The 26,768-nt window shown below is 40.4% G+C and overlaps 1 protein-coding gene across 1 annotated transcript in view; it reads right to left on the bottom strand.

Annotated features, from left to right (window-relative positions):
• Nucleotides 1–697: 697 nt before the first annotated feature.
• Nucleotides 698–26,768, bottom strand: part of LOC138357158 (uncharacterized) — a 103,379-nt gene continuing 77,308 nt past the window's right edge. Inside the window, exons 2-5 of the mRNA XM_069313810.1 lie at nt 4,125–4,267; nt 2,804–3,009; nt 1,843–1,984; nt 698–1,062 (exon numbers count right to left, since the gene is read on the bottom strand). Coding sequence (XP_069169911.1) covers nt 713–1,062; nt 1,843–1,984; nt 2,804–3,009; nt 4,125–4,149 — 723 coding nt within the window. The 5' untranslated portion in view covers nt 4,150–4,267 and the 3' untranslated portion in view covers nt 698–712. The remainder of the gene's footprint in view (nt 1,063–1,842; nt 1,985–2,803; nt 3,010–4,124; nt 4,268–26,768) is intronic.

Below are 26,768 nucleotides of genomic sequence, written 5' to 3'. Positions count from 1 at the left end.
AATTCGTGCGCCCCTTGAGGGACTTGAAGTAGAGGGATAGGGATCACAGGATAAGTATGGGTTGCACAAACTACTGGTAACAGGATGAGTATGGGTTGCACAATTAATTACTACAAAGTGGTTGAGTATGGGGTGCACGTAAATGAAGACTCCCAAGAAGCAATCAGAGATCAGCCCAAGCTTCATCTTGAGGCAAAGCTCAATGCCTTAAGCCATATTGATGCTCTGTCCACAGAGCATTCTCTCTCTCAAATCATAATAGTACACTAATGGTTCCCTACACCACCCCTCAGGTGCAGCTGCAGCAGGCTTGGGTGACATGATGACTATGGGGTGCACAATAAACTAACACTCACAGAATGAGTATGGGCTGCACAATAAGCTACCTCTCACAAGATTAGTAATAAAGAAACATTAATTTTTTGGGTAGGGTGACTGAAACTCATCCTGGGGTAAAAATGTTTATTTAAATTTATTATAGTTAAATGAATTTAGTAAATTATTCCATATATTGTATTATAAGTGAATTGACACTAAACTATAAATGATACTAATAAGGTTTTAAAAATGAAAAACAGTAAAAATCCTTCATGTAAGATATGGAAGTTGAAAAGTAAATTAACTGTAAACTAAATTATAAACTGTAGACATAATATAAAGTATTATAAGTAAAATACCTATAAACTACCAAATAATGTGTAAGGAACCATTTCTATTGTTTGTCCTTTTTTACCTGTTTCCTCAGGTATTTTAAAATTCCCATTCCGTTGTTACTACACTGTTTTCCTGGTGTAGTTCCCTGTGGTTCAAATTTTACTACTTGTACTTCTTGCTGTTTCTGAAGGATTGCTAATGGTAGCCCTTGTTGCACCGGCGGAACTTTTTGTAAATGTTCCACCTGCGGAACTTTTTGTAATTGTTGAATTTCTTGCACCTGCGGTACTTTTTGGACTTTATGCACCTGCTGCACTTGTAGCTCGTCAGGATTTTTTTCCAGGGCATTATCGCTATCACCTTCTGATCCTAATGTAAGTTTATCTGCATCAAGCTTCCTTGTGCGTGCTGGAAAAAAAAATAAAAATAAAAAATAAAAAATTTTGAAATGGAAGATCCTGTGTAACAAATTTAATCAGTTACTATGATCGAGCCGCAGAAATTTTACAGGAAAGATATGGTTGGGTTGACTGCATCTATCTGGACCTAAAAGAGGCATTCAATAGAATTCCACATAAGAGTTTGTTCTGGAAACTGGAACATATTGGAGGGGTGACAGGTAAGCTTCTAACATGGATTAAAAAATTTCAAACTGATAGAAAAATGAGGGCAGTAATCAGAGGCAATGTATTGGACTGGAGAAATGTCACGAGTGGAGTACCACAGGGTTTAGTTCTGGCATTCATGGATAAATAATAAATAAATTGTTCATGATTTTTTTAGACAAAAGCTAGAATATGCAGCAGTTGTATGGTGCCCATATCTTAAGAAGTACATGTACAAACTTGAAATGATACAAAGACGTCATGGGTGTCATAGGGGCACCAGCACACTGGTTTGCTAAAGGGCCCTTAATGCTGTCGAGACCTTATGGGCCCTTGGACCCATTACGTTAAGACATAGTGCTGTATTGGGCCACACACTTTTTGCCATATACATCAACGACAGAGATGATTGAATTGAAATTATATATATATATATATATATATATATATATATATATATATATATATATATATATATATATACATATGTATATATATATATATATACATATGTATATATATATATATATATGAGAGAAAATAATAGGTGGTGATATATTTATATATTATGTGAACTACTTACACAAAAAGAAGTTAGTGGTGAAGATCTTCTTGTCCTCTTCTTGTATTACGTTGTTTGGTAGGATACCATGCGTCACCCGTGCTGGTCCTTTCTTGTAATAGATAACGATTGATTCATACCCACAGCCACGCAGATATGTTAGCTGAAAAGCAAATAATATTTAAACAATAACACTATCTGGGAAAATGCAACAAAATAAATGTTTGAAGCATAGCTGGGCATGTGCAATAGAACCCATAATAGAATCACAATACCAGAAATAAATATCTTTGATATCCCCAGAGTCAAAGTTATTCTGTGTAAATACTCTATGCAAATAAAGGGACCTTGTCTATGGAACTAACTTGCTAACAAATTTAAAAACTGTCCAACTTCTGCCATTTTAAAAAATAAAACCAAAAAGTACCTAAATTTTTTCTTGATAGTTTCCTAACTAGTGTATTAAACTCGCACTGTATCTTATGAAATCCAATGCCAGAATATATGTGCCTAAACCATACAACTTTTCCATTGTAATCATTGCTATCACCTTATATCATGATTGTTATATTGAATGCATATCTTACTATATTATACCTTGAAATATTCCTCAAATTATGCTACAATTTATATGTTGATAACCCTCAAATTTTACTTTAATGTACATAGTAATCTTTGTGATACTTTCTTACAATGTACCAGCCAATTTTTTCCATTTAAGCTTTAAATTGCCTATTTAAAATTATCTGTAAGATTAAGGACCTGCCCAAAACACTATGTGTGCTAGTGGCTTTACAAGAATGTAAAAACATCAATTCTATGTACTCTCATAATCCCAGTGTGCTATCTTGTATATAAATAAATAAACAAATAGTATGTAAGTACTGTACAGCATTATTCATGTTGATTCTATACCTTATCAAGCAAGTTCAGCATAAGAAGAATACAAATGAATACAACAGATGTAGACAAACTTCAATACCTGATTTTCAATCCTTCGTAGAACCCGGCTTGCTGTATTTCGTTCTAAAGCCTTCTTGCCTTTAAGTAGAAAACGGGCTTCCTCTTCTTTCTTCATTAATTCTCTACTGTTTCGGAAGTCACACTGGCAGAACTTGCAAACATTGCTTCGGACATGCACACATTGTTTGCAGTTTGTGCATCTCCTCAAGAATTTTCCCTGAAGACCTGAAGGAAATAGTTTCTAATAAAATACTTATATTCAAATGACCTATGCTGCAAAAATTATAAGTTAAATTGTTGTTAAAATGTACTACAGTAATTAAATATATTATTTAAATTATGAAATAATCTACATTAACACTAGTGAGAGCAATGTTAAAAATTTTAGGACTGCATCTGGAAATAACTTTAATTTTGGATGTGATTAACCATGCTGTAACTTGTATAACAAAACTGAGAGGAGTTGAATCCAACAGCCTGATTGACCAGGCTGTTAATTTCAAGCGAATACTATATTATTGGAAGAAAAAAAAATTATATATATATATATATATATATATATATATATATATAATCAATATTGTAACTTTTTTTGTGTAATGACGTTTTCAAATAAAGTTAGATAAATATACACACATACCAAAAGAATAAGGGTGGTAGGAGAAGAAAATATGAAAGTGTTCAGTGAGGATCCACAAGGTCTTCTCTGAGTACTCTTTATTTTCTTCTCCGAGGCTATGGGTCCCTACACTTGCACCAGAGGTGGTACCCCTCATATATATATATATATATATATATATATATATATATATATATATATATATATATATATATGTCGTACCTAGTAGCCCGAACGCACTTCTCAGCCTACTATGCAAGGCCCGATTTGCCTAATAAGCCAAGTTTTTATGAATTAATTGTTTTTCGACTACCTAACCTACCTAAGCTAGCCTAACCTAACTTTTCGGCTACCTAACCTAACCTAACCTATAAATATAGGTTAGGTTAGGTAGGGTTGGTTAGGTTCGGCCATATATCTACGTTAATTTTAACTCCAATAAAAAAAATTGACCTCATACATAATGAAATGGGTAGCTTTATCATTTCATCAGAAAACAAATTAGAGAAAATATACTGTCAGGAAAACTTGGCTTATTATGCAAATCGGGCCTTGCATAGTAAGCCGAGTACGACGTTCTGGCTACTAGGTACAACATATATATATATATATATATATACATACATACATACATACATACATACATACACACATACATATATATATATATATATATATGACAGTGTCAGATTCAGTTTACTACAGTTTAGTAATTTCTTACCATTGGATGTACTAGGTAGATCCATGTTTGGTGAAGTTTTATAGCTGGAGCTGGAAGATCCTGTCGAGATGACTTCTTCAAAGAGAATAGCTTCAACACATTGTGTCTTGAGTCTACCAGTACTTGGCCTACAGTTACCAGATCTGATTTACAGAAACTAGTGAACTATGGAGATAAGATTGTTAATAATATACTTTTTTTGAGATTCATATGACTTGCAGCTTAAAAACCAACCTTATTTTAAAATAGTACACTAAAGTACATAGCAAATTGCGAAATTCGTAGTTTTTTAACTACTTTAAAGCTAAATTCTCAAGCTTTGAAAATAAGCACAATTTGCTATTTTAAGCGGAATCTGGCAACTCTGATTTAGCATGTAAACATTGACTTGCATTCACAATGTAGTTATTTATTTTTCAACAATTTAAAACGAGTTATGAAAATACACACATTGGTACATTATTGCAAAGGCACTATACTATATATATATATATATAAATTGTTGCAAGTCGAGCAACAAATATTTTACATTGAACAACAAATGAGATTGGAAAAGCAGTATTGCCAAAATAGACCCCAGACACACCCTGTGGGTAGTAATGGACCCCCATACCGACCCTATGAGGGGTAGTGGACCCCATAATAACACTATGGGCGATAGTGGACACTATACAAACACTATGGGCGGTAGTTGACTTCATAGAGACCCTGTGGGCGGTAAGGGACCCCCTATCGACCCTGTGGGCGGCAGTGGACCCCCTATCGGTCCTGTGGGCGGCAGTGGACCCCCTACCGACCCTGTGGGCGGCAGTGGACCCCTACCGAACGTGTGGGCGGCAGTGGACCCCCTACCGACCCTGTGGGCGGCAGTGGACCCCCTATCGATCCTGTGGGCGGTAGTGGACCCCCCCCATATCGACCCTGTGGGCGGCAGTGGACCCCCTATCGATCCTGTGGGCGGCAGTGGACCCCCTACCGACCCAGTGGGTGGCAGTGGACCCCCTGCCGACCCTGTGGGCGGTAGTGGACCCCTACCGACCCTGTGGACGGTAGTTGACTTCATAGCGACCCAGTGGGCGGTAGTGGACCCCATACCGACCCTGTGGGTGGCGGTGGACCCCATACCGACTCTGTGGGCGGCAGTGAACCCTATATACTAATCCTGTGGGCGATACTGTACCCTATAGTCATCCTGTGGGGGCAATGGATGCCATACATATCCAGTGGGTGTTATTGTACCCCATACTTATTCTGTGGGTGGTTGGAGCCCCATACCCATCCTGTGGGTTATAGTGGACCCCATACTCATCCTGTGGGTGGTATTGGACCCCATACCTATCCTGTGGGTGGTTGTGAGCCCATACCCATCCTGTCGGTGGTAGTGGACGCAATACACATCCAGTGGATGGTATTGGATCCCATACCCTTCCTGTGGGTGGAAGTGATCCCCATACCATTCCTGTGGGTGGATGTGACCCCCATACTCATCCTGCGGGTGTTATTGGACCCCTTACCCACCTAACAGGTGGTAGTGGACCCTATACTAATCCTATAGTTTCCAATAATCCACACCATACCATCCTGTTTGCAGTAGTTTACCCTATATACATTCCAACATAACATCGTTTTCTGTTAGCGTTCCTACAAAACATTCTTTAAAGATTTCTAAAGCACAAACTATGGTATATAATATTGATTGGTGAAGCACTTATTCTATGTAATAATTTATTGTGCTTATTATAATTTACTAAGAACAACTAATATTTCTTAAAACAAAACTACGAGCCTTCAATAGGATGTAGCTGATCTGTAATATTATAAGAGCATGGACAATAGTAGGTGAATTTCACAACCCATGTGGGACCTGAAAACTACAATTTTCGTTATAATTGAACCAATCACGACTATTCAGCTATCTACGTTGATGGACGAGTACTGTGAGACGTAAATTGGTACGTGAGGAAGAGTTTGAGCCTTGGTAAAAAAGTTAACTGGGAATATATCACATATGTACTAAATCACATTCCACATATTGACTTTAAGCACTAGTCATATATGTACTGTCTTGTGTGAGAACGGGTTGAAAATAAGTCGCAATTTCAAACTGCGAATACGTGCAGAGAGCCAGAATTTGGCACCAAAATATGGCTCAGGCCTCGAAATTGGGATATTTGGAATATTTCGAAAACTGCAGGGGAGTTTGTGCAAAATGTGACTCACTGCTGCTTTCAGGACTTGTCATATGTTGGGTATAAAAAGTCGAAATATCAAACTGCGAATACGTTCATAGAGCCTGAATTTGGCTCCAAAATATATCTCAGGCCTCGAAATTGGGATATTTGGGATATTTTGAAAACTGCAGGGAGGTTTGGGACAAATGTGACCAAACGCCGCTTTCAGTAGTTGGCATATGTTGGGTATAATAAGTTGTAATTTCAAACTGCGAATACGTGCAGAGAGCCAGAATTTGGCTCCAAAATATGTCTCAGTCCTCGAAATTGGGATATTTGGGATATTTTGAAAACTGCAGGGGTGATTGTGCAAAATGTGACTCACTGCCGCTTTCAGGACTTGGCATATGTTGGGTATAAAAAGTCGTAATATTAAACTGCGAATACGTGCATAAAGCAAGAATTTGGCTCCAAAATATGGCTCAGGCCTAGAAATTGGGATGTTTGGGATATTTTGAAAACTGGAGGGAGGTTTGGGACAAATGTGACCAAACACCGCTTTCAGTACTTGGCATATGTTGGGTATAAAAAGTCGTAACTTATAACTGCGAATACGTGCAGAGAGCCAGAATTTGGATCCAAAATATGGCTCAGGCCTCGAAATTGGGATATTTGGGATATTTCGAAAACTGCAGGGGAGTTTGTGCAAAATGTAACTCACTGCCGCTTTCAGTACTTGGCATATGTTGAGTATAAAAATTCATAATATTAAACTGCGAATACGTGCAACGAGCCAGAATTTGGCTCTAAAATATGGGTCAGGCCTCGAAATTGGGATATTTTGGATATTTTGAAAACTGCAAGGAGGTTTGGGACAAATGTGACCAAACGCCGCTTTCAGTACTTGGCATATGTTGGGTATAAAAAGTCGTAATTTCATACTGCGAATACGTGCAGAGAGCCAAAATTTGGCTCCAAAATATGGCTCAGGCCTCGAAATTGGGATGTTTGAGATATTTTGAAAACTGCAGGGGAGTTTGTGCAAAATGTGACTAATTTTGCCGCTTTAGGACTTGGCATATGTTGGGAATAAAAAATCGTGATTTAAAACTGCGAATACGTGCAGAGAGCCAGAATTTGGCTCCAAAATATAGCTCAGGCCTCGAAATTTGGACGTTTTGGATATTTTGAAAACTGCAGGGGAGTTTGTGCAAAATGTGACTCTCTGCCGCTTTCAGGACTTGGTATATGTTGGGTATAAAAAGTCGTAATTTAAAACTGCGAATACGTGCAGAGAGCCAGAATTTGGCTCCAAAATATGGCTCAGGCCTCGAAATTGGGACGTTAGGGATATTTTGAAAACTGCAGGGGAGTTTGTGCAAAATGTGACTCACTGCTGCTTTCAGTACTTGGCATATGTTGGGTATAAAAAGTCATAATATCAAACTGCGAATACGTGCAAAGAGCTAGAATTTGGCTCCAAAATATGAGTCAGGCCTCGATATTGGGATATTTCGGATATTTTGAAAACTGCAGGGAGGTTTGGGACAAATGTGACCAAACGCCGCTTTCAGTCCTTCGCATATGTTGGGTATAAAAAAGTCGTAATTTCAAACTGCGAATACGTGCAGAGAGCCAAAATTTGGCTCCAAAATATTGCTCAGGCCTCGAAATTGGTATTTTTGGGATATTTTGAAAACTGCAGGGATGTTTGGGACAAATGTAACAAAACACCGCTTTCAGTCCTTCGCATATGTTGGGTATAAAAAGATGAAATTTCTAACTGCGAATACGTGCAGAGAGCCAGAATTTGGCTCCAAAATATGGCTCAGGCCTCGAAATTGGGATATTTGCGTTATTTTAAAAACTGGAGGGGAGTTTGCGCAAAATATGACTCACTGCCGCTTTCAGTACTTGGCATATGTTGGGTATAAAAAAGTCGCAATTTCAAACTGCGAATACGTGCAGAGATCCAGAATTTGGCTCCAAAATATGGTTCAGGCCTCGAAATTGGGATATTTGGGATATTTCGAAAACTGCAGAGGAGTTTGTGCAAAATGTGACTCACTGCCGCTTTCAGGACTTGGCATATGTTGGGTATAAAAATTCGTAATATCAAACTGCGAATACGTGCATATAGAGCCAGAATTTGGCTCCATAATATGACTCAGGCTTAGAAATTGGGATGTTTGGAATATTTTGAAAACTGGAGGGAGGTTTGGGACAAATGTGACCAAACGCCGCTTTCAGTACTTGGCTGGGTTGGGTATAAAAAGTCGTAACTTAAAACTGCGAATACGTGCAGAGAGCCAGAATTTGGCTCCAAAATATGGCTCAGGCCTCGAAATTGGGATGTTTGGGATATTTTGAAAACTGCAGGGGAGTTTGTGCAAAATGTGATTAATTGCCGCTTTCAGGACTTGGCATATGTTGGGAATAAAAGGTGGTAATTTCAAACCGCGAATACGTGCAGAGAGCCAGATTTTGGCTCCAAAATATGGCTCAGGCCTCGAAATTGTGATGTTTGGGATATTTTGAAAACTGCAGGGGACTTCGGGACAAATATGACCAAACGCCGCTTTCAGTACTTGTCATATGTTGGGTATAAAAAGATGTAATTTCAAACTGCGAATACGTGCAGAGAGCCAGAATTTGGCTCCAAAATATAGCTCAGGCCTCGAAATTCGGATATTTGCGTTATTTTGAAAACTGAAGGGGAGTTTGGGCAAAATGTGACTCACTGCCGCTTTCAGTACGTGGCATATGTTGGGAATAAAAAAGTCGCTATTTCAAACTGCGAATACGTGCAGAGAGCCAGAATTTGGCTCCAAAATATGGCTCAGGCCTCGAAATTGGGATATTTGGGATATTTCGAAAACTGCAGGGGAGTTTGTGCAAAATGTGACTCACTGCCGCTTTCAGGACTTTGCGTATGTTGGGTATAAAAATTGGTAATATCAAACTGCGAATACGTGCATAGAGCAAGAATTTGGCTCCAAATTATGGCTCAGGTTTCGAAATTGGGAAGTTTGGGATATTTTGAAAACTGCAGGGGAGTTTAGGACAAATATGACCAAACGCCGCTTTCAGTACTTGACATATGTTGGGTATAAAAAAGTCGCAATTTCAAACTGCAAATAAGTGCAGAGAGCCAGAATTTGGCTCCAAAATATGGCTCAGGACTCGAGATTGGGATGTTTGGGATATTTTGAAAACTGCAGGAGACTTTGGGACAAATATGACTCACTGCCGCTTTCAGGAATTGGCATATGTTGGGTATAAAAAGTCGTAATTTCAAACTGCGAATACGTGCAGAGAGCCAGAATCTGGCTCCAAAATATGGCTCAGGCCACGAAATTGGGATGTGTGGGATATTTTGAAAACTGGAGGGAGGTTTGGGTCACATGTGACCAAACGCCATTTTCAGCACTTGGCATATATTGGGAATAAAAAATTCGCAATTTCAAACTGCGAATACGTCAGAGAGCAAGAATTTGGCTCTAAAATATGGCTCAGGCCTCGAAATTTGGATATTTGAGATATTTTGAAAACTGGAGGGGAGTTTGTGCAAAATGTGACTCACTGCTGCTTTCAGTACTTGGCATATGTTGGGTATAAAATTCGTAATACCAAACTGCGAACACGTGCAGAGAGCCAGAATTTGGCTCCAAAATATGGGGTAGGCCTCGATATTGGGATGTTTGGGATATTTTGAAAACTGCAGGAAGGTTTGGGACAAATGTGATCAAACGCCGCTTTCAGTACTCCACATATGTTGGGTATAAAAAAGTCGTAATATCAAACTGCGAATACGTGCAGAGAGCCTGAATTTGGCTCTAAAATATGGCTCAGGCCTCGAAATTGGGATGTTTGGGATATTTTGAAAACTGAAGGGGAGTTTGTGCAAAATGTGACTCACTGCTGCGTCCAGTACTTGGCATATGTTGGGTATAAAAAGTCGTAATATCAAACAGCGAATACGTGCAGAGGGCCAGAATTTGGCTCCAAAATATGGCTCAGGCCTCGAAATTGGGATATTTGCGTTATTACTTGAGGGGAGTTTGGGCAAAATGTGACTCACTGACGCTTTCAGTACTTGGCATATGTTGGGTATAAAAAAGTCGCAATTTCAAACTGCTAATACGTGCAGAGATCCAGAATTTGGCTCCAAAAATATGGCTCAGGCCTCGAAGTTGGGATATTTGGGATATTTCGAAAACTGCAGGGGAGTTTGTGCAAAATGTGACTCACTGCCGCTTTCAGGACTTGGCATATGTTGGGTATAAAAATTCGTAATATTAAACTGCGAGTACGTGCAGAGATCAAGAATTTGGCTCCAAAATATGGCCCAGGCCACGAAATTGGGATGCTTTGGATATTTAAAAAACTGCAGGGAGGTTTGGGACAAATGTGACCAAACGCCGCTTTCAGTACTTGGCATATGTTGTTATAAAAAAGTCGCAATTTCAAACAGCAAATACGTGCAAAAAGCCAAAATTTGGCTCCATAATATGGCTCAGGCCTCGAAATTGGGATATATGGGATATTTTGAAAACTGCAGGGGAGTTTGTGCAAAATGTGACTCACTGCCGCTTTCAGGACATGGCATATGTTGGGTATAAAAGGTGGCAATTTCGAACTGCGAATACGTGCAGAGAGCCAGAATTTGACTCCAAAATATGGCTCAGGCCTCGAAATTGGGATGTTTGGGATATTTTGAAAACTGCAGGGGACTTTGGGACAAATATGACCAAACGCCGCTTTCAGTACTTGGCATATGTTGGGTATAAAAAGTTGTAATTTCAAACAGAGAATGAGTGCAGAGAGCCTGAATTTTGCTCCAAAATATGGCGCAGGCCTCGAAATTGGGATGTTTGGGGTATTTTGAAAACTGGAGGGAGGTTTGGGACAAATGTGACCAAACGCTGCGTTCAGTACTTGGCATATGTTGGGTATAAAAAGTCGTAATTTCAAACTGCGAATACGTGCAGAGAGCCTGAATTTAACTCCAAAATATGGCTCAGGCCTCGAAATTGGGATGTTTGGGATATTTAGAAAAATGCAGGGGAGTTTGTGCAAAATGTGACTCTTTGCCGCTTTCAGTGCTTGGCATATGTTGGATATTATATGTCGTAATTTCAACCTGCGAATACGTGCAGAGATCCAGAATTTGGCTCCAAAATATGGCTCAAGCCTCGATTTTAGGATATTTGGGATATTTTGAAAACTGCTGAGGGGATTCAGACAAATGTGACCAAACGCCACTTCCAGCACTTAGCATATGTTGGGTATAAAAAAGTCGCAATTTCAAACTGCGAATACGTGCAGAGAGCCAGAATTTGGCTCCAAAATATGGCTCTGGCCTCGAAATTGGGACGTTTGGGTTATTTTGAAAACTGGAGGGAGGTTTGGGACAAATGTGACCAAACGCCGTTTTCAGTCGTTCGCATATGTTGGGTATAAAAAAGTCGTAGTTTCAAACTGCTAATACATGCAAAGAGCCAGAATTTGGGTCCAAAATATGGCTCAGGCCTCGAAATTGGGATATTTGGGATATTTTGAAAACTGCGGGGAGGTTTGGGACAAATGTGACCAAACGCCGCTTTCAGTACTTGTCATATGTTGGGTATAAAAAGATGTAATTTCAAACTGCGAATACGTGCAGAGAGCCAGAATTTGGCTCCAAAATATAGCTCAGGCCTCGAAGTTGGGATATTTGGGATATTTCGAAAACTGCAGGGGAGATTGTGCAAAATGTGACTCACTGCCGCTTTCAGGACTTGGCATATGTTGGGTATAAAAATTCGTAATATTAAACTGCGAGTACGTGCAGAGATCCAGAATTTGGCTCCAAAATATGGCCCAGGCCTCGAAATTGGGATGCTTTGGATATTTAAAAAACTGCAGGGAGGTTTCGGACAAATGTGACCAAGCGCCGCTTTCAGTACTTGGCATATGTTGGTATAAAAAAGTCGCAATTTCAAACTGCGAATACGTGCAAAGAGCCAAAATTTGGCTCCATAATATGGCTCAGGCCTCGAAATTGGGATATATGGGATATTTTGAAAACTGCAGGGGAGTTTGTGCAAAATGTGACTCACTGCCGCTTTCAGGACTTGGCATATGTTGGGTATAAAAGGTGGCAATTTCGAACTGCGAATACGTGCAGAGAGCCAGAATTTGACTCCAAAATATGGCTCAGGCCTCGAAATTGGGATGTTTGGGATATTTTGAAAACTGCAGGGGACTTTGGGACAAATATGACCAAACGCCGCATTCAGTACTTGGCATATGTTGGGTATAAAAAGTTGTAATTTCAAACAGAGAACGAGTGCAGAGAGCCTGAATTTTGCTCCAAAATATGGCGCAGGCCTCGAAATTGGGATATTTGGGATATTTTGCATCTGCAGGGAGGTTTGGGACAAATGAGACCAAACGCGGCTTTCAGTACTTCGCATATGTTGGGTATAAAAAGTCGTAATTTCAAACTGCGAATACGTGCAGAGAGCCAGAATTTGGCTCCAAAATATGGCTCAGGCCTCGAAATTGGGATGTTTGGGATATTTTGAAAACTGCAGGGGAGTTTAGGACAAATATGACCAAACGCCGCCTTCAGTACTTGACATATGTTGGGTATAAAAAAGTCGCAATTTCAAACTGCAAATAAGTGCAGAGAGCCAGAATTTGGCTCCAAAATATGGCTCAGGACTCGAGATTGGGATGTTTGGGATATTTTGAAAACTGCAGGGACTTCGGGACAAATATGACTCACTGCCGCTTTCAGGAATTGGCATATGTTGGGTATAAAAAGTCGTAATTTCAAACTGCGAATACGTGCAGAGAGCCAGAATCTGGCTCCAAAATATGGCTCAGGCCACGAAATTGGGATGTGTGGGATATTTTGAAAACTGGAGGGAGGTTTGGGATAAATGTGACCAAACGCCGTTTTCAGTCGTTCGCATATGTTGGGTATAAAAAAGTCGTAGTTTCAAACTGCTAAAACATGCAAAGAGCCAGAATTTGGGTCCAAAATATGGCTCAGGCCTTGAAATTGGGATATTTGGGATATTTTGAAAACTGCGGGGAGGTTTGGGACAAATGTGACCAAACGCCGCTTTCAGTACTTGTCATATATTGGGTTTAAAAAGATGTAATTTTAAACTGCGAATACGTGCAGAGAGCCAGAATTTGGCTCCAAAATATAGCTCAGGCCTCGAAATTGGGATATTTGCGTTATTTTGAAAACTGAAGGGGAGTTTGGGCAAAATGTGACTCACTGCCGCTTTCAGTACTTGGCATATGTTGGGAATAAAAAAGTCGCTATTTCAAACTGCGAATACGTGCAGAGAGCCAGAATTTGGCTCCAAAATATGGCTCAGGCCTCGAAATTGGGATATTTGCGTTATTACTTGAGGGGAGTTTGGGCAAAATGTGACTCACTGCCGCTTTCAGTACTTGGCATATGTTGGGTATAAAAAAGTCGCAATTTCAAACTGCTAATACGTGCAGAGATCCAGAATTTGGCTCGAAAATATGGCTCAGGCCTCGAAATTGGGATATTTGGGATATTTTGAAAACTGCGGGGAGGTTTGGGACAAATGTGACCAAAAGCCGCTTTCAGTACTTGGCATATGTTGGGTGTAAAAAGATGTAATTTCTAACTGCGAATATGTGCAGAGAGCCAGAATTTGGCTCCAAAATATGGCTCAGGCCTCGAAATTGTGATATTTGGGATATTTCGAAAACTGCAGGAGAGTTTGTACAAAATGTGACTCACTGCCGCTTTCAGGACTTGGCATATGTTGGGTATAAAAAGTGGTAATATCAAACTGCGAATACGTGCATAGAGCCAGAATTTGGCTCCAAATTATGGCTCAGGCCTCGAAATTGGGATGTTTGGGATATTTTGAAAACTGCAGGGTGGTTTGAGACAAATGTGACTAAACGCGGCTTTCAGTACTTGGCATATGTTGGTATAAAAAAGTCTCAATTTCAAACTGCGAATACGTGCAGAGAGCCACAATTTGGCTCCATAATATGGGCCAGGTCATGAAATTGGGATATTTGGGATATTTTGAAAACTGCAGGGGAGATTGTGCAAAATGTGACTCACTGCCGCTTTCAGGATTTGGCATATGTTGGGTATAAAAAGTCGTAACTTATAACTGCGAATCCGTGCAGAGAGCCAGAATTTGGATCCAAAATATGGCTCAGGCCTCGAAATTGGGATATTTGGGATATTTCGAAAACTGCAGGGGAGTTTGTGCAAAATGTAACTCACTGCCGCTTTCAGTTCTTGGCATATGTTGGGTATAAAAATTCATAATATTAAGCTGCGAATACGTGCAACGAGCCAGAATTTGGCTCCAAAATATGGGTCAGGCCTTGAAATTTGGATATTTAGGATATTTTGAAAACTGCAAGGAGGTTTGGGACAAATGTGATCAAACGCCGCTTTCAGTACTTGGCATATGTTGGGTATAAAAAGACGTAATTTCTAACTGCGAATACGTGCAGATAGCCAGAATTTGGCTCCAAAATATGGCTCAGGCCTCGAAATTGGGATATTTGGGATAATTTGAAAACTGGAAGGGAGTTTGTGCAAAATGTGACTCACTGCCGCTTTTAGTACTTGACATATGTTGGGTACAAAATTCGTAATATCAAACTGCGAATACGTGAAGAGAGCCAGAATTTGGCTCCAAAATATGGCTCAGGCCTCGATATTTGGATGTTTGGGATATTTTGAAAACTGCAGGAAGGTTTGGGACAAATGTGACCAAACGCCGCTTTCAGTACTTCGCATATGTTGGGTATAAAAAAGTCGTAATTTCAAACTGCGAATACGTGCAGAGAGCCAGAATTTGGGTCCAAAATATGGCTCAGGCCTCGAAATTGGGATGTTTGGGATATTTCGAAAACTACAGGGGAGTTTGTTCAAAATGTGACTCACTGCCGCTTTCTGGACTTGGCATATGTTGGGTATAAAAATTCATAATATCAAACTGCGAATACGTGAAGAGAGCCAGAATTTGGGTCCAAAATATGGCTCAGGCCTCGAAATTGGGATATTTGGGATATTTTGAAAACTGCGGGGAGGTTTGGGACAAATGTGACCAAAAGCCGCTTTCAGTACTTGGCATATGTTGGGTATAAAAAGATGTAATTTCTAACTGCGAATACGTGCAGAGAGCCAGAACTTGGCTCCAAAATATGGCTCAGGCCTCGAAATTGGGATATTTGCGTTATTTTGAAAACTGGAGGGGAGTTTGGGCAAAATGTGAATCACTGCCGCTTGCAGTCCTTCGCATATGTTGGGTATAAAAAAGTCGTAATTTCAAACTGCGAATACGTGCAGAGAGCCAGAATTTGGCTCCAAAATATTGCTCAGGCCTCGAAATTGGGATGTTTAGGATATTTTGAAAACTGCAGGGGAGTTTGTGCAAAATGTGACTCACTGCCGCTTTCAGTACTTGGAATATGTTGGGTATAAAAAAGTCGCACTTTCAAACTGCGAATACGTGCAGAGATCCAGAATTTGGCTCCAAAATATGGCTCAGGCCTCGAAATAGAGATATTTCGGATATTTCGAAAACTGCTGGGGAGTTTGTGCAAAATGTGACTCACTGCCGCTTTCAGGACTTGTCATATGTTGGGTATAAAAATTCATAATATCAAACTGCGAATACGTGCATAGAGCCAGAATTTGGCTCCAAATTATGGCTCAGGCCTCGAAATTGGGAAGTTTGGGATATTTTGAAAACTGCAGGTAGGTTTGGGACAAATGTGACCAAACGCTGATTTCAGTACTTGGCATATGTTGGGTATAAAAAGTCGTAATATCAAACAGCGAATGCGTGCAGAGAGCTAGAATTTGGCTCCAAAATATGGCTCAGGCCTCGAAATTGAGATATTTGGGATATTTTGAAAACTGCAGGGAGGTTTGGGACAAATGTGACCAAACGCCGCTTTCAGTACTGGGCATATGTTGGGTATAAAATAAGTCGCAATTTCAAACTGCGAATACGTGCAGAGAGCCAGAATTTGGCACCAAAATATGGCTCAAGCCTCGAAATTGGGATATTTGGAATATTTCGAAAACTGCAGGGGAGTTTGTGCAAAATGTGACTCACTGCTGCTTTCAGGACTTGTCATAAGTTGGGTATAAAAAGTCGAGATATCAAACTGCGAATACGTTCATAGAGCTTGAATTTGGCTCCAAAATATATCTTTGGCCTCGATATTGGGATGTTTTGATATTTTGAAAACTGCAGGGGGGATTGGGACAAATCTGACTAAACGCCGCTTTCAGTACTTGACATATGTTGGGTATAAAAAGACGTAATTTCGAACTGCGAATACGTGCAGAGAGCCAGAATTTGGCTCCAAAATATGGCTCAGGCCTCGAAATTGGGATGTTTAGGATATTTCGAAAACTACAGGGGAGTTTGTTCAAAATGTGACTCACTGCCGCTTTCTGGACTTGGCATATGTTGGGTATAAAAAGTCGTAATATCAAACTGCGAATACGTGCAGAGAGCCAGAATTTGGCTCCAAAATATGGCTCAGACCTCGAAATTGGGTTATTTGGGATATTTTGAAAACTGCAGGGAGGTTTAAGACAAATATGACCAAACGCTGCATTCAGTTCTTGGCATATGTTGGGTATAAAAAAGTCGCAATTTCAAACTGCGAATACGTGCAGAGAGCCAGAATTTGGCTCGAAAATATGGCTCAGGCCTCGAAATTGGGATATTTGGGATATTTTGAAAACTGCGGGGAGGTTTGGGACAAATATGACCAAAAGCCGCTTTCAGTATTTGGCATATATTGGGTATAAAAAGATGTAATTTCTAACTGCGAATACGTGCAGAGAGCCAGACCTTGGCTCCAAAATATGGCTCAGGCCTCGAAATTGGGATATTTGCGTTATTTTGAAAACTGGAGGGGAGTTTGGGCAAAATGTGAATCACTGCCGCTTGCAGTCCTTAGCATATGTTGGGTATAAAAAAGTCGCACTTTCAAACTGCGAATACGTGCAGAGATCCAGAATTTGGCTCCAAAATATGGCTCAGGCCTCGAAATAGAGATATTTCGTATATTTCGAAAACTGCTGGGGAGTTTGTGCAAAATGTGACTCACTGCCGCTTTCAGGACTTGTCATATGTTGGGTATAAAAATTCATAATATCAAACTGCGAATACGTGCATAGAGCCAGAATTTGGCTCCAAATTATGGCTCAGGCCTCGAAATTGGGAAGTTTGGGATATTTTGAAAACTGCAGGTAGGTTTGGGACAAATGTGACCAAACGCTGATTTCAGTACTTGGCATATGTTGGGTATAAAAAGTCGTAATATCAAACTGCGAATGCGTGCAGAGAGCTAGAATTTGGCTCCAAAATATGGCTCAGGCCTCGAAATTGAGATATTTGGGATATTTTGAAAGCTGCAGGGAGGTTTGGGACAAATGTGACCAAACGCCGCTTTCAGTACTGGGCATATGTTGGGTATAAAATTAGTCGCAATTTCAAACTGCGAATACGTGTAGAGAGCCAGAATTTGGCACCAAAATATGGCTCAGGCCTCGAAATTGGGATATTTGGAATATTTCGAAAACTGCAGGGGAGTTTGTGCAAAATGTGACTCACTGCTGCTTTCAGGACTTGTCATATGTTGGGTATAAAAAGTCGAAATATCAAACTGCGAATACGTTCATAGAGCTTGAATTTGGCTCCAAAATATATCTTAGGCCTCGATATTGGGATGTTTTGATATTTTGAAAACTGCAGGGGGGATTGGGACAAATCTGACTAAACGCCGCTTTCAGTACTTGGCATATGTTGGGTATAAAAAGACGTAATTTAAAACTGCGAATACGTGCAGAGAGCCAGAATTTGGCTCCAAAATATGGCTCAGACCTCGAAATTGGGATATTTGGGATATTTTGAAAACTGCAGGGATGTTTGGGACAAATGTGACCAAACACCGCTTTCAGTACTTGGCATATGTTGGGTATAAAAAGTAGTAATTTCTAACTGCGAATACGTGCAGAGAGCCAGAATTTGGCTCCAAAATATGGCTCAGTCCTCGAAATTGAGATAGTTGGGATATTTCGAAAACTGCAGGAGAGTTTGTACAAAATGTGACTCACTGCCGCTTTCAGGACTTGGCATATGTTGGGTATAAAAAGTCGTAATTTCAAACTGCGAATACGTGCAGAGAACCAGAATTTGGCTCCAAAATATGACTCAGGCCTCGAAATTGGAAAGTTTGGGATATTTTGAAAACTGCAGGGGAGTTTGGGACAAATATGACCAAACGCCGCTTTCAGTACTTGACATATGTTGGGTATAAAAAGACGTCATTTCGACCTGCGAATACGTGCAGAGAGCCAGAATTTGGCTTCCAAAATATGGCTCAGGCCTCGAAATTGGGATATTCGGGATATTTTGAAAACTGCAGGGATGTTTGGGACAAATGTGACCAAACGCCGCTTTCAGCACTTGGCATATGTTGGGTGTAAAAAGATGTAATTTCTAACTGCGAATACGTGCAGAGAGCCAGAATTTGGCTCCAAAATATGGCTCAGGCCTCGAAATTCGGATATTTGGGATATTTTGAAAACTGCAGGGAGGTTTGGGACAAATGTGACCAAACGCCGCTATCAGTAGTTGGCATATGATGGGTATAATAAGTTGTAATTTCAAACTGCAAATACGTGCAGAGAGCCAGAATTTGGCTCCAAAATATGGCTTAGACCTCGAAATTGGGATATTTTGGATATTTTGAAAACTGCAGGGATGTTTGGAACAAATGTGACCAAATGCCGCTTCCAGTACTTGGCATATGTTGGGTGTAAAAAGATGTAATTTCTAACTGCGAATACGTGCAGAGAGCCAGAATTTGGCTCCAAAATATGGCTCAGGCCTCGAAATTGTGATATTTGTGATATTTCGAAAACTGCAGGAGAGTTTGTACAAAATGTGACTCACTGCCGCTTTCAGGACTTGGCATATGTTGGGTATAAAAAGTCGTAATATCAAACTGCGAATACGTGCATAGAGCCAGAATTTGGCTCCAAATTATGGCTCAGGCCTCGAAATTGGGATGTTTGGGATATTTTGAAAACTGCAGGGTGGTTTGAGACAAATGTGACTAAATGCGGCTTTCAGTACTTGGCATATGTTGGTATAAAAAAAGTCGTAATTTCAAACTGCGAATACGTGCAGAGAGCCACAATTTGGCTCCATAATATGGCTCAGGCCTCGAAATTGGAATATTTGGGATATTTTGAAAACTGCAGGGGAGATTGTGCAAAATGTGACTCACTGCCGCTTTCAATACTTGGCATATGTTGGGTATAAAAAGTCGTAACTTATAACTGCGAATACGTGCAGAGAGCCAGAATTTGGATCCAAAATATGGCTCAGGCCTCGAAATTGGGATATTTGTGATATTTCGAAAACTGCAGGGGAGTTTGTGCAAAATGTAACTCACTGCCGCTTTCAGTACTTGGCATATGTTGGGTATAAAAATTCATAATATTAAACTGCGAATACGTGCAACGAGCCAGAATTTGGCTCCAAAATATGGGTCAGGCCTCGAAATTGGGATATTTTGGATATTTTGAAAACTGCAAGGAGGTTTGGGACAAATGTGACCAAACGCCGCTTTCAGTACTTGGCATATGTTGGGTATAAAAAGACGTAATTTCTAACTGCGAATACGTGCAGATAGCCAGAATTTGGCTCCAAAATATGGCTCAGGCCTCGAAATTGGGATATTTGGGATATTTCGAAAACTACAGGGGAGTTTGTTCAAAATGTGACTCACTCCCGCTTTCTGGACTTGGCATATGTTGGGTATAAAAAGTCGTAATATCAAACTGCGAATACGTGCAGAGAGCCAGAATTTGGCTCCAAAATATGGCTCAGACCTCGAAATTGGGTTATTTGGGATATTTTGAAAACTGCAGGGAGGTTTGAGACAAATATGACCAAACGCTGCATTCAGTTCTTGGCATATGTTGGGTATAAAAAGTCGTAATATCAAACTGCGAATACGTGCAGAGAGCCAGAATTTGGCTCCAAAATATGGCTCAGGCCTCGAAATTGGGATATTTGGGATATTTTGAAAACTGCGGGGAGGTTTGGGACAAATGTGACCAAAAGCCGCTTTCAGTACTTGGCATATGTTGGGTATAAAAAGATGTAATTTCTAATTGCGAAAACGTGCAGAGAGCCAGAACTTGGCTCCAAAATATGGCTCAGACCTCGAAATTGGGATATTTGGGATATTTTGAAAACTGCAGGGATGTTTGGGACAAATGTGACCAAACACCGCTTTCAGTACTTGGCATATGTTGGGTATAAAAAGTAGTAATTTCTAACTGCGAATACGTGCAGAGAGCCAGAATTTGGCTCCAAAATATGGCTCAGTCCTCGAAATTGAGATAGTTGGGATATTTCGAAAACTGCAGGAGAGTTTTTACAAAATGTGACTCACTGCCGCTTTCAGGACTTGGCATATGTTGGGTATAAAAAGTCGTAATTTCAAACTGCGAATACGTGCAGAGAACCAGAATTTGGCTTCAAAAAATGACTCAGGCCTCGAAATTGGGAAGTTTGGGATATTTTGAAAACTGCAGGGTGGTTTGAGACAAATGAGACTAAACACGGCTTTTAGTACTTGGCATATGTTGGTATAAAAAAGTCGCAATTTCAAACTGCGAATACGTGCAGAGAGCCACAATTTGGCTCCATAATATGGCTCAGGCCTCGAAATTGGAATATTTGGGATATTTTGAAAACTGAAGGGGAGATTGTGCAAAATGTGACTCACTGCCGCTTTCAGGACTTGGCATATGTTGGGTATAAAAAGTCGTAATATTAAACTGCGAATACGTGCATAAAGCAAGAATTTGGCTCCAAAATATGGCTCAGGCCTAGAAATTGGGATTTTTGGGATATTTTGAAAACTGGAGGGAGGTTTGGGACAAATGTGACCAAACACCGCTTTCAGTACTTGGCATATGTTGGGTATAAAAAGTCGTAACTTATAACTGCGAATACGTGCCGAGAGCCAGAATTTGGATCCAAAATATGGCTCAGGCCTCGAAATTGGGATATTTGTGATATTTCGAAAACTGCAGGGGAGTTTGTGCAAAATGTAACTCACTGCCGCTTTCAGTACTTGGCATATGTTGGGTATAAAAATTCATAATATTAAACTGCGAATACGTGCAACGAGCCAGAATTTGGCTCCAAAATATGGGTCAGGCCTTGAAATTGGGATATTTTGGATATTTTGAAAACTGCAAGGAGGTTTGGGACAAATGTGACCAAACGCCGCTTTCAGTACTTGGCATATGTTGGGTATAAAAAGACGTAATTTCTAACTGCGAATACGTGCAGATAGCCAGAATTTGGCTCCAAAATATGGCTCAGGCCTCGAAATTGGGATATTTGGGATAATTTGAAAACTGGAAGGGAGTTTGTGCAAAATGTGACTCACTGCCGCTTTTAGTACTTGACATATGTTGGGTATAAAATTCGTAATATCAAACTGCGAATACGTGAAGAGAGCCAGAACTTGGCTCCATAATATGGCTCAGGCCTCGATATTGGGATGTTTGGGATATTTTGAAAACTGCAGGAAGGTTTGGGACAAATGTGACCAAACGCCGCTTTCAGTACTTCGCATATGTTGGGTATAAAAAAGTCGTAATTTCACATTGCGAATACGTGCAGAGAGCCAGAATTTGGGTCCAAAATATGGCTCAGGCCTCGAAATTGGGATGTTTGGGATATTTCGAAAACTACAGGGGAGTTTGTTCAAAATGTGACTCACTGCCGCTTTCTGGACTTGGCATATGTTGGGTATAAAAAGTCGTAATATCAAACTGCGAATACGTGCAGAGAGCCAGAATTTGGCTCCAAAATATGGCTCAGACCTCGAAATTGGGTTATTTGGGATATTTTGAAAACTGCAGGTAGGTTTGAGACAAATATGACCAAACGCTGCATTCAGTTCTTGGCATATGTTGGGTATAAAAAAGTCGCAATTTCAAACTGCGAATACGTGCAGAGAGCCAGAATTTGGCTCCAAAATATGGCTCAGGCCTCGAAATTGGGATATTTGGGATATTTTGAAAACTGCGGGGAGGTTTGGAACAAATGTGACCAAAAGCCGCTTTCAGTACTTGGCATATGTTGGGTATAAAAAGATGTAATTTCTAACTGCGAATACGTGCAGAGAGCCAGAACTTGGCTCCAAAATATGGCTCAGGCCTCGAAATTGGGATATTTGCGTTATTTTGAAAACTGCGGGGAGGTTTGGGACAAATGTGACCAAAAGCCGCTTTCAGTACTTGGCATATATTGGGTATAAAAAGATGTAATTTCTAACTGCGAATACGTGCAGAGAGCCAGAACTTGGCTCCAAAATATGGCTCAGGCCTCGAAATTGGGATATTTGCGTTATTTTGAAAACTGGAGGGGAGTTTGGGCAAAATGTGAATCACTGAAGCTTGCAGTCCTTCGCATATGTTGGGTATAAAAAAGTCGTAATTTCAAACTGCGAATACGTGCAGAGAGCCAGAATTTGGCTCCAAAATATTGCTCAGGCCTCGAAATTGGGATGTTTAGGATATTTTGAAAACTGCAGGGGAGTTTGTGCAAAATGTGACTCACTGCCGCTTTCAGTACTTGGAATATGTTGGGTATAAAAAAGTCGCACTTTCAAACTGCGAATACGTGCAGAGATCCAGAATTTGGCTCCAAAATATGGCTCAGGCCTCGAAATAGAGATATTTCGGATATTTCGAAAACTGCTGGGGAGTTTATGTAAAATGTGACTCACTGCCGCTTTCAGGGCTTGTCATATGTTGGGTATAAAAATTCATAATATCAAACTGCGAATACGTGCATAGAGCCAGAATTTGGCTCCAAATTATGGCTCAGGCCTCGAAATTGGGAAGTTTGGGATATTTTGAAAACTGCAGGTAGGTTTGGGACAAATGTGACCAAACGCTGATTTCAGTACTTGGCATATGTTGGGTATAAAAAGTCGTAATATCAAACTGCGAATGCGTGCAGAGAGCTAGAATTTGGCTCCAAAATATGGCTCAGGCCTCGAAATTGAGATATTTGGGATATTTTGAAAGCTGCAGGGAGGTTTGGGACAAATGTGACCAAACGCCGCTTTCAGTACTGGGCATATGTTGGGTATAAAATAAGTCGCAATTTCAAACTGCGAATACGTGTAGAGAGCCAGAATTTGGCACCAAAATATGGCTCAGGCCTCGAAATTGAGATATTTGGAATATTTCGAAAACTGCAGGGGAGTTTGTGCAAAATGTGACTCACTGCTGCTTTCAGGACTTGTCATATGTTGGGTATAAAAAGTCGAAATATCAAACTGCGAATACGTTCATAGAGCTTGAATTTGGCTCCAAAATATATCTTAGGCCTCGATATTGGGATGTTTTGATATTTTGAGAACTGCAGGGGGGATTGGGACAAATCTGACTAAACGCCGCTTTCAGTACTTGGCATATGTTGGGTATAAAAAGACGTAATTTAAAACTGCGAATACGTGCAGAGAGCCAGAATTTGGCTCCAAAATATGGCTCAGACCTCGAAATTGGGATATTTGGGATATTTTGAAAACTGCAGGGATGTTTGGGACAAATGTGACCAAACACTGCTTTCAGTACTTGGCATATGTTGGGTATAAAAAGTAGTAATTTCTAACTGCGAATACGTGCAGAGAGCCAGAATTTGGCTCCAAAATATGGCTCAGTCCTCGAAATTGAGATAGTTGGGATATTTCGAAAACTGCAGGAGAGTTTGTACAAAATGTGACTCACTGCCGCTTTCAGGACTTGGCATAGGTTGGGTATAAAAAGTCGTAATTTCAAACTGCGAATACGTGCAGAGAACCAGAATTTGGCTCCAAAATATGACTCAGGCCTCGAAATTGGAAAGTTTGGGATATTTTGAAAACTGCAGGGGAGTTTGGGACAAATATGACCAAACGCCGCTTTCAGTACTTGACATATGATGGGTATAAAAAGACGTCATTTCGACCTGCGAATACGTGCAGAGAGCCAGAATTTGGCTCCAAAATATGGCTCAGGCCTCGAAATTGGGATATTTGGGATATTTTGAAAACTGCAGGGATGTTTGGGACAAATGTGACCAAACGCCGCTTTCAGTACTTGGCATATGTTGGGTGTAAAAAGATGTAATTTCTAACTGCGAATACGTGCAGAGAGCCAGAATTTGGCTCCAAAATATGGCTCAGGCCTCGAAATTGGGATATTTGGGATATTTTGAAAACTGCAGGGAGGTTTGGGACAAATGTGACCAAACGCCGCTTTCAGTAGTTGGCATATGTTGGGTATAATAAGTTGAAATTTCAAACTGCAAATACGTGCAGAGAGCCAGAATTTGGCTCCAAAATATGGCTTAGACCTCGAAATTGGGATATTTTGGATATTTTGAAAACTGCAGGGATGTTTGGAACAAATGTGACCAAATGCCGCTTCCAGTACTTGGCATATGTTGGGTGTAAAAAGATGTAATTTCTAACTGCGAATACGTGCAGAGAGCCAGAATTTGGCTCCAAAATATGGCTCAGGCCTCGAAATTGTGATATTTGTTATATTTCGAAAACTGCAGGAGAGTTTGTACAAAATGTGACTCACTGCCGCTTTCAGGACTTGGCATATGTTGGGTGTAAAAAGTCGTAATATCAAACTGCGAATACGTGCATAGAGCCAGAATTTGGCTCCAAATTATGGCTCAGGCCTCGAAATTGGGATGTTTGGGATATTTTGAAAACTGCAGGGTGGTTTGAGACAAATGTGACTAAACGCGGCTTTCAGTACTTGGCATATGTTGGTATAAAAAAGTCGTAATTTCAAACTGCGAATACGTGCAGAGAGCCACAATTTGGCTCCATAATATGGCTCAGGCATCGAAATTGGAATATTTGGGATATTTTGAAAACTGCAGGGGAGATTGTGCAAAATGTGACTCACTGCCGCTTTCAGGACTTGGCATATGTTGGGTATAAAAAGTCGTAATATTAAACTGCGAATACGTGCATAAAGCAAGAATTTGGCTCCAAAATATGGCTACAGGCCTAGAAATTGGGATTTTTGGGATATTTTGAAAACTGGAGGGAGGTTTGGGACAAATGTGACCAAACACCGCTTTCAGTACTTGGCATATGTTGGGTATAAAAAGTCGTAACTTATAACTGCGAATACGTGCAGAGAGCCAGAATTTGGATCCAAAATATGGCTCAGGCCTCGAAATTGGGATATTTGGGATATTTCGTAAACTGCAGGGGAGTTTGTGCAAAATGTAACTCACTGCCGCTTTCAGTACTTGGCATATGTTGGGTATAAAAATTCATAATATTAAACTGCGAATACGTGCAACGAGCCAGAATTTGGCTCCAAAATATGGGTCAGGCCTTGAAATTGGGATATTTTGGATATTTTGAAAACTGCAAGGAGGTTTGGGACAAATGTGACCAAACGCCGCTTTCAGTACTTGGCATATGTTGGGTATAAAAAGACGTAATTTCTAACTGCGAATACGTGCAGATAGCCAGAATTTGGCTCCAAAATATGGCTCAGGCCTCGAAATTGGGATATTTGGCATAATTTGAAAACTGGAAGGGAGTTTGTGCAAAATGTGACTCACTGCCGCTTTTAGTACTTGACATATGTTGGGTATAAAATTCGTAATATCAAACTGCGAATACGTGAAGAGAGCCAGAATTTGGCTCCAAAATATGGCTCAGGCCTCGATATTGGGATGTTTGGGATATTTTGAAAACTGCAGGAAGGTTTGGGACAAATGTGACCAAACGCCGCTTTCAGTACTTCGCATATGTTGGGTATAAAAAATTCGTAATTTCAAACTGCGAATACGTGCAGAGAGCCAGAATTTGGGTCCAAAATATGGCTCAGTCCTCGAAATTGGGATGTTTGGGATATTTCGAAAACTACAGGGGAGTTTGTTCAAAATGTGACTCACTGCCGCTTTCTGGACTTGGCATATGTTGGGTATAAAAAGTCGTAATATCAAACTGCGAATACGGGCAGAGAGCCAGAATTTGGCTCCAAAATATGGCTCAGACCTCGAAATTGGGTTATTTGGGATATTTTGAAAACTGCAGGGAGGTTTGAGACAAATGTGACCAAACGCTGCATTCAGTTCTTGGCATATGTTGGGTATAAAAAAGTCGCAATTTCAAACTGCGAATACGTGCAGAGAGCCAGAATTTGGCTCGAAAATATGGCTCAGGCCTCGAAATTGGGATATTTGGGATATTTTGAAAACTGCGGGGAGGTTTGGGACAAATGTGACCAAAAGCCGCTTTCAGTACTTGGCATATATTGGGTATAAAAAGATGTAATTTCTAACTGCGAATACGTGCAGAGAGCCAGAACTTG

This window comes from Procambarus clarkii, chromosome 76 (genome assembly GCF_040958095.1).
Source record: "Procambarus clarkii isolate CNS0578487 chromosome 76, FALCON_Pclarkii_2.0, whole genome shotgun sequence".
NCBI lineage: Eukaryota > Metazoa > Arthropoda > Malacostraca > Decapoda > Cambaridae > Procambarus > Procambarus clarkii.
This window is presented reverse-complemented; position numbering and strand designations above follow the sequence as displayed.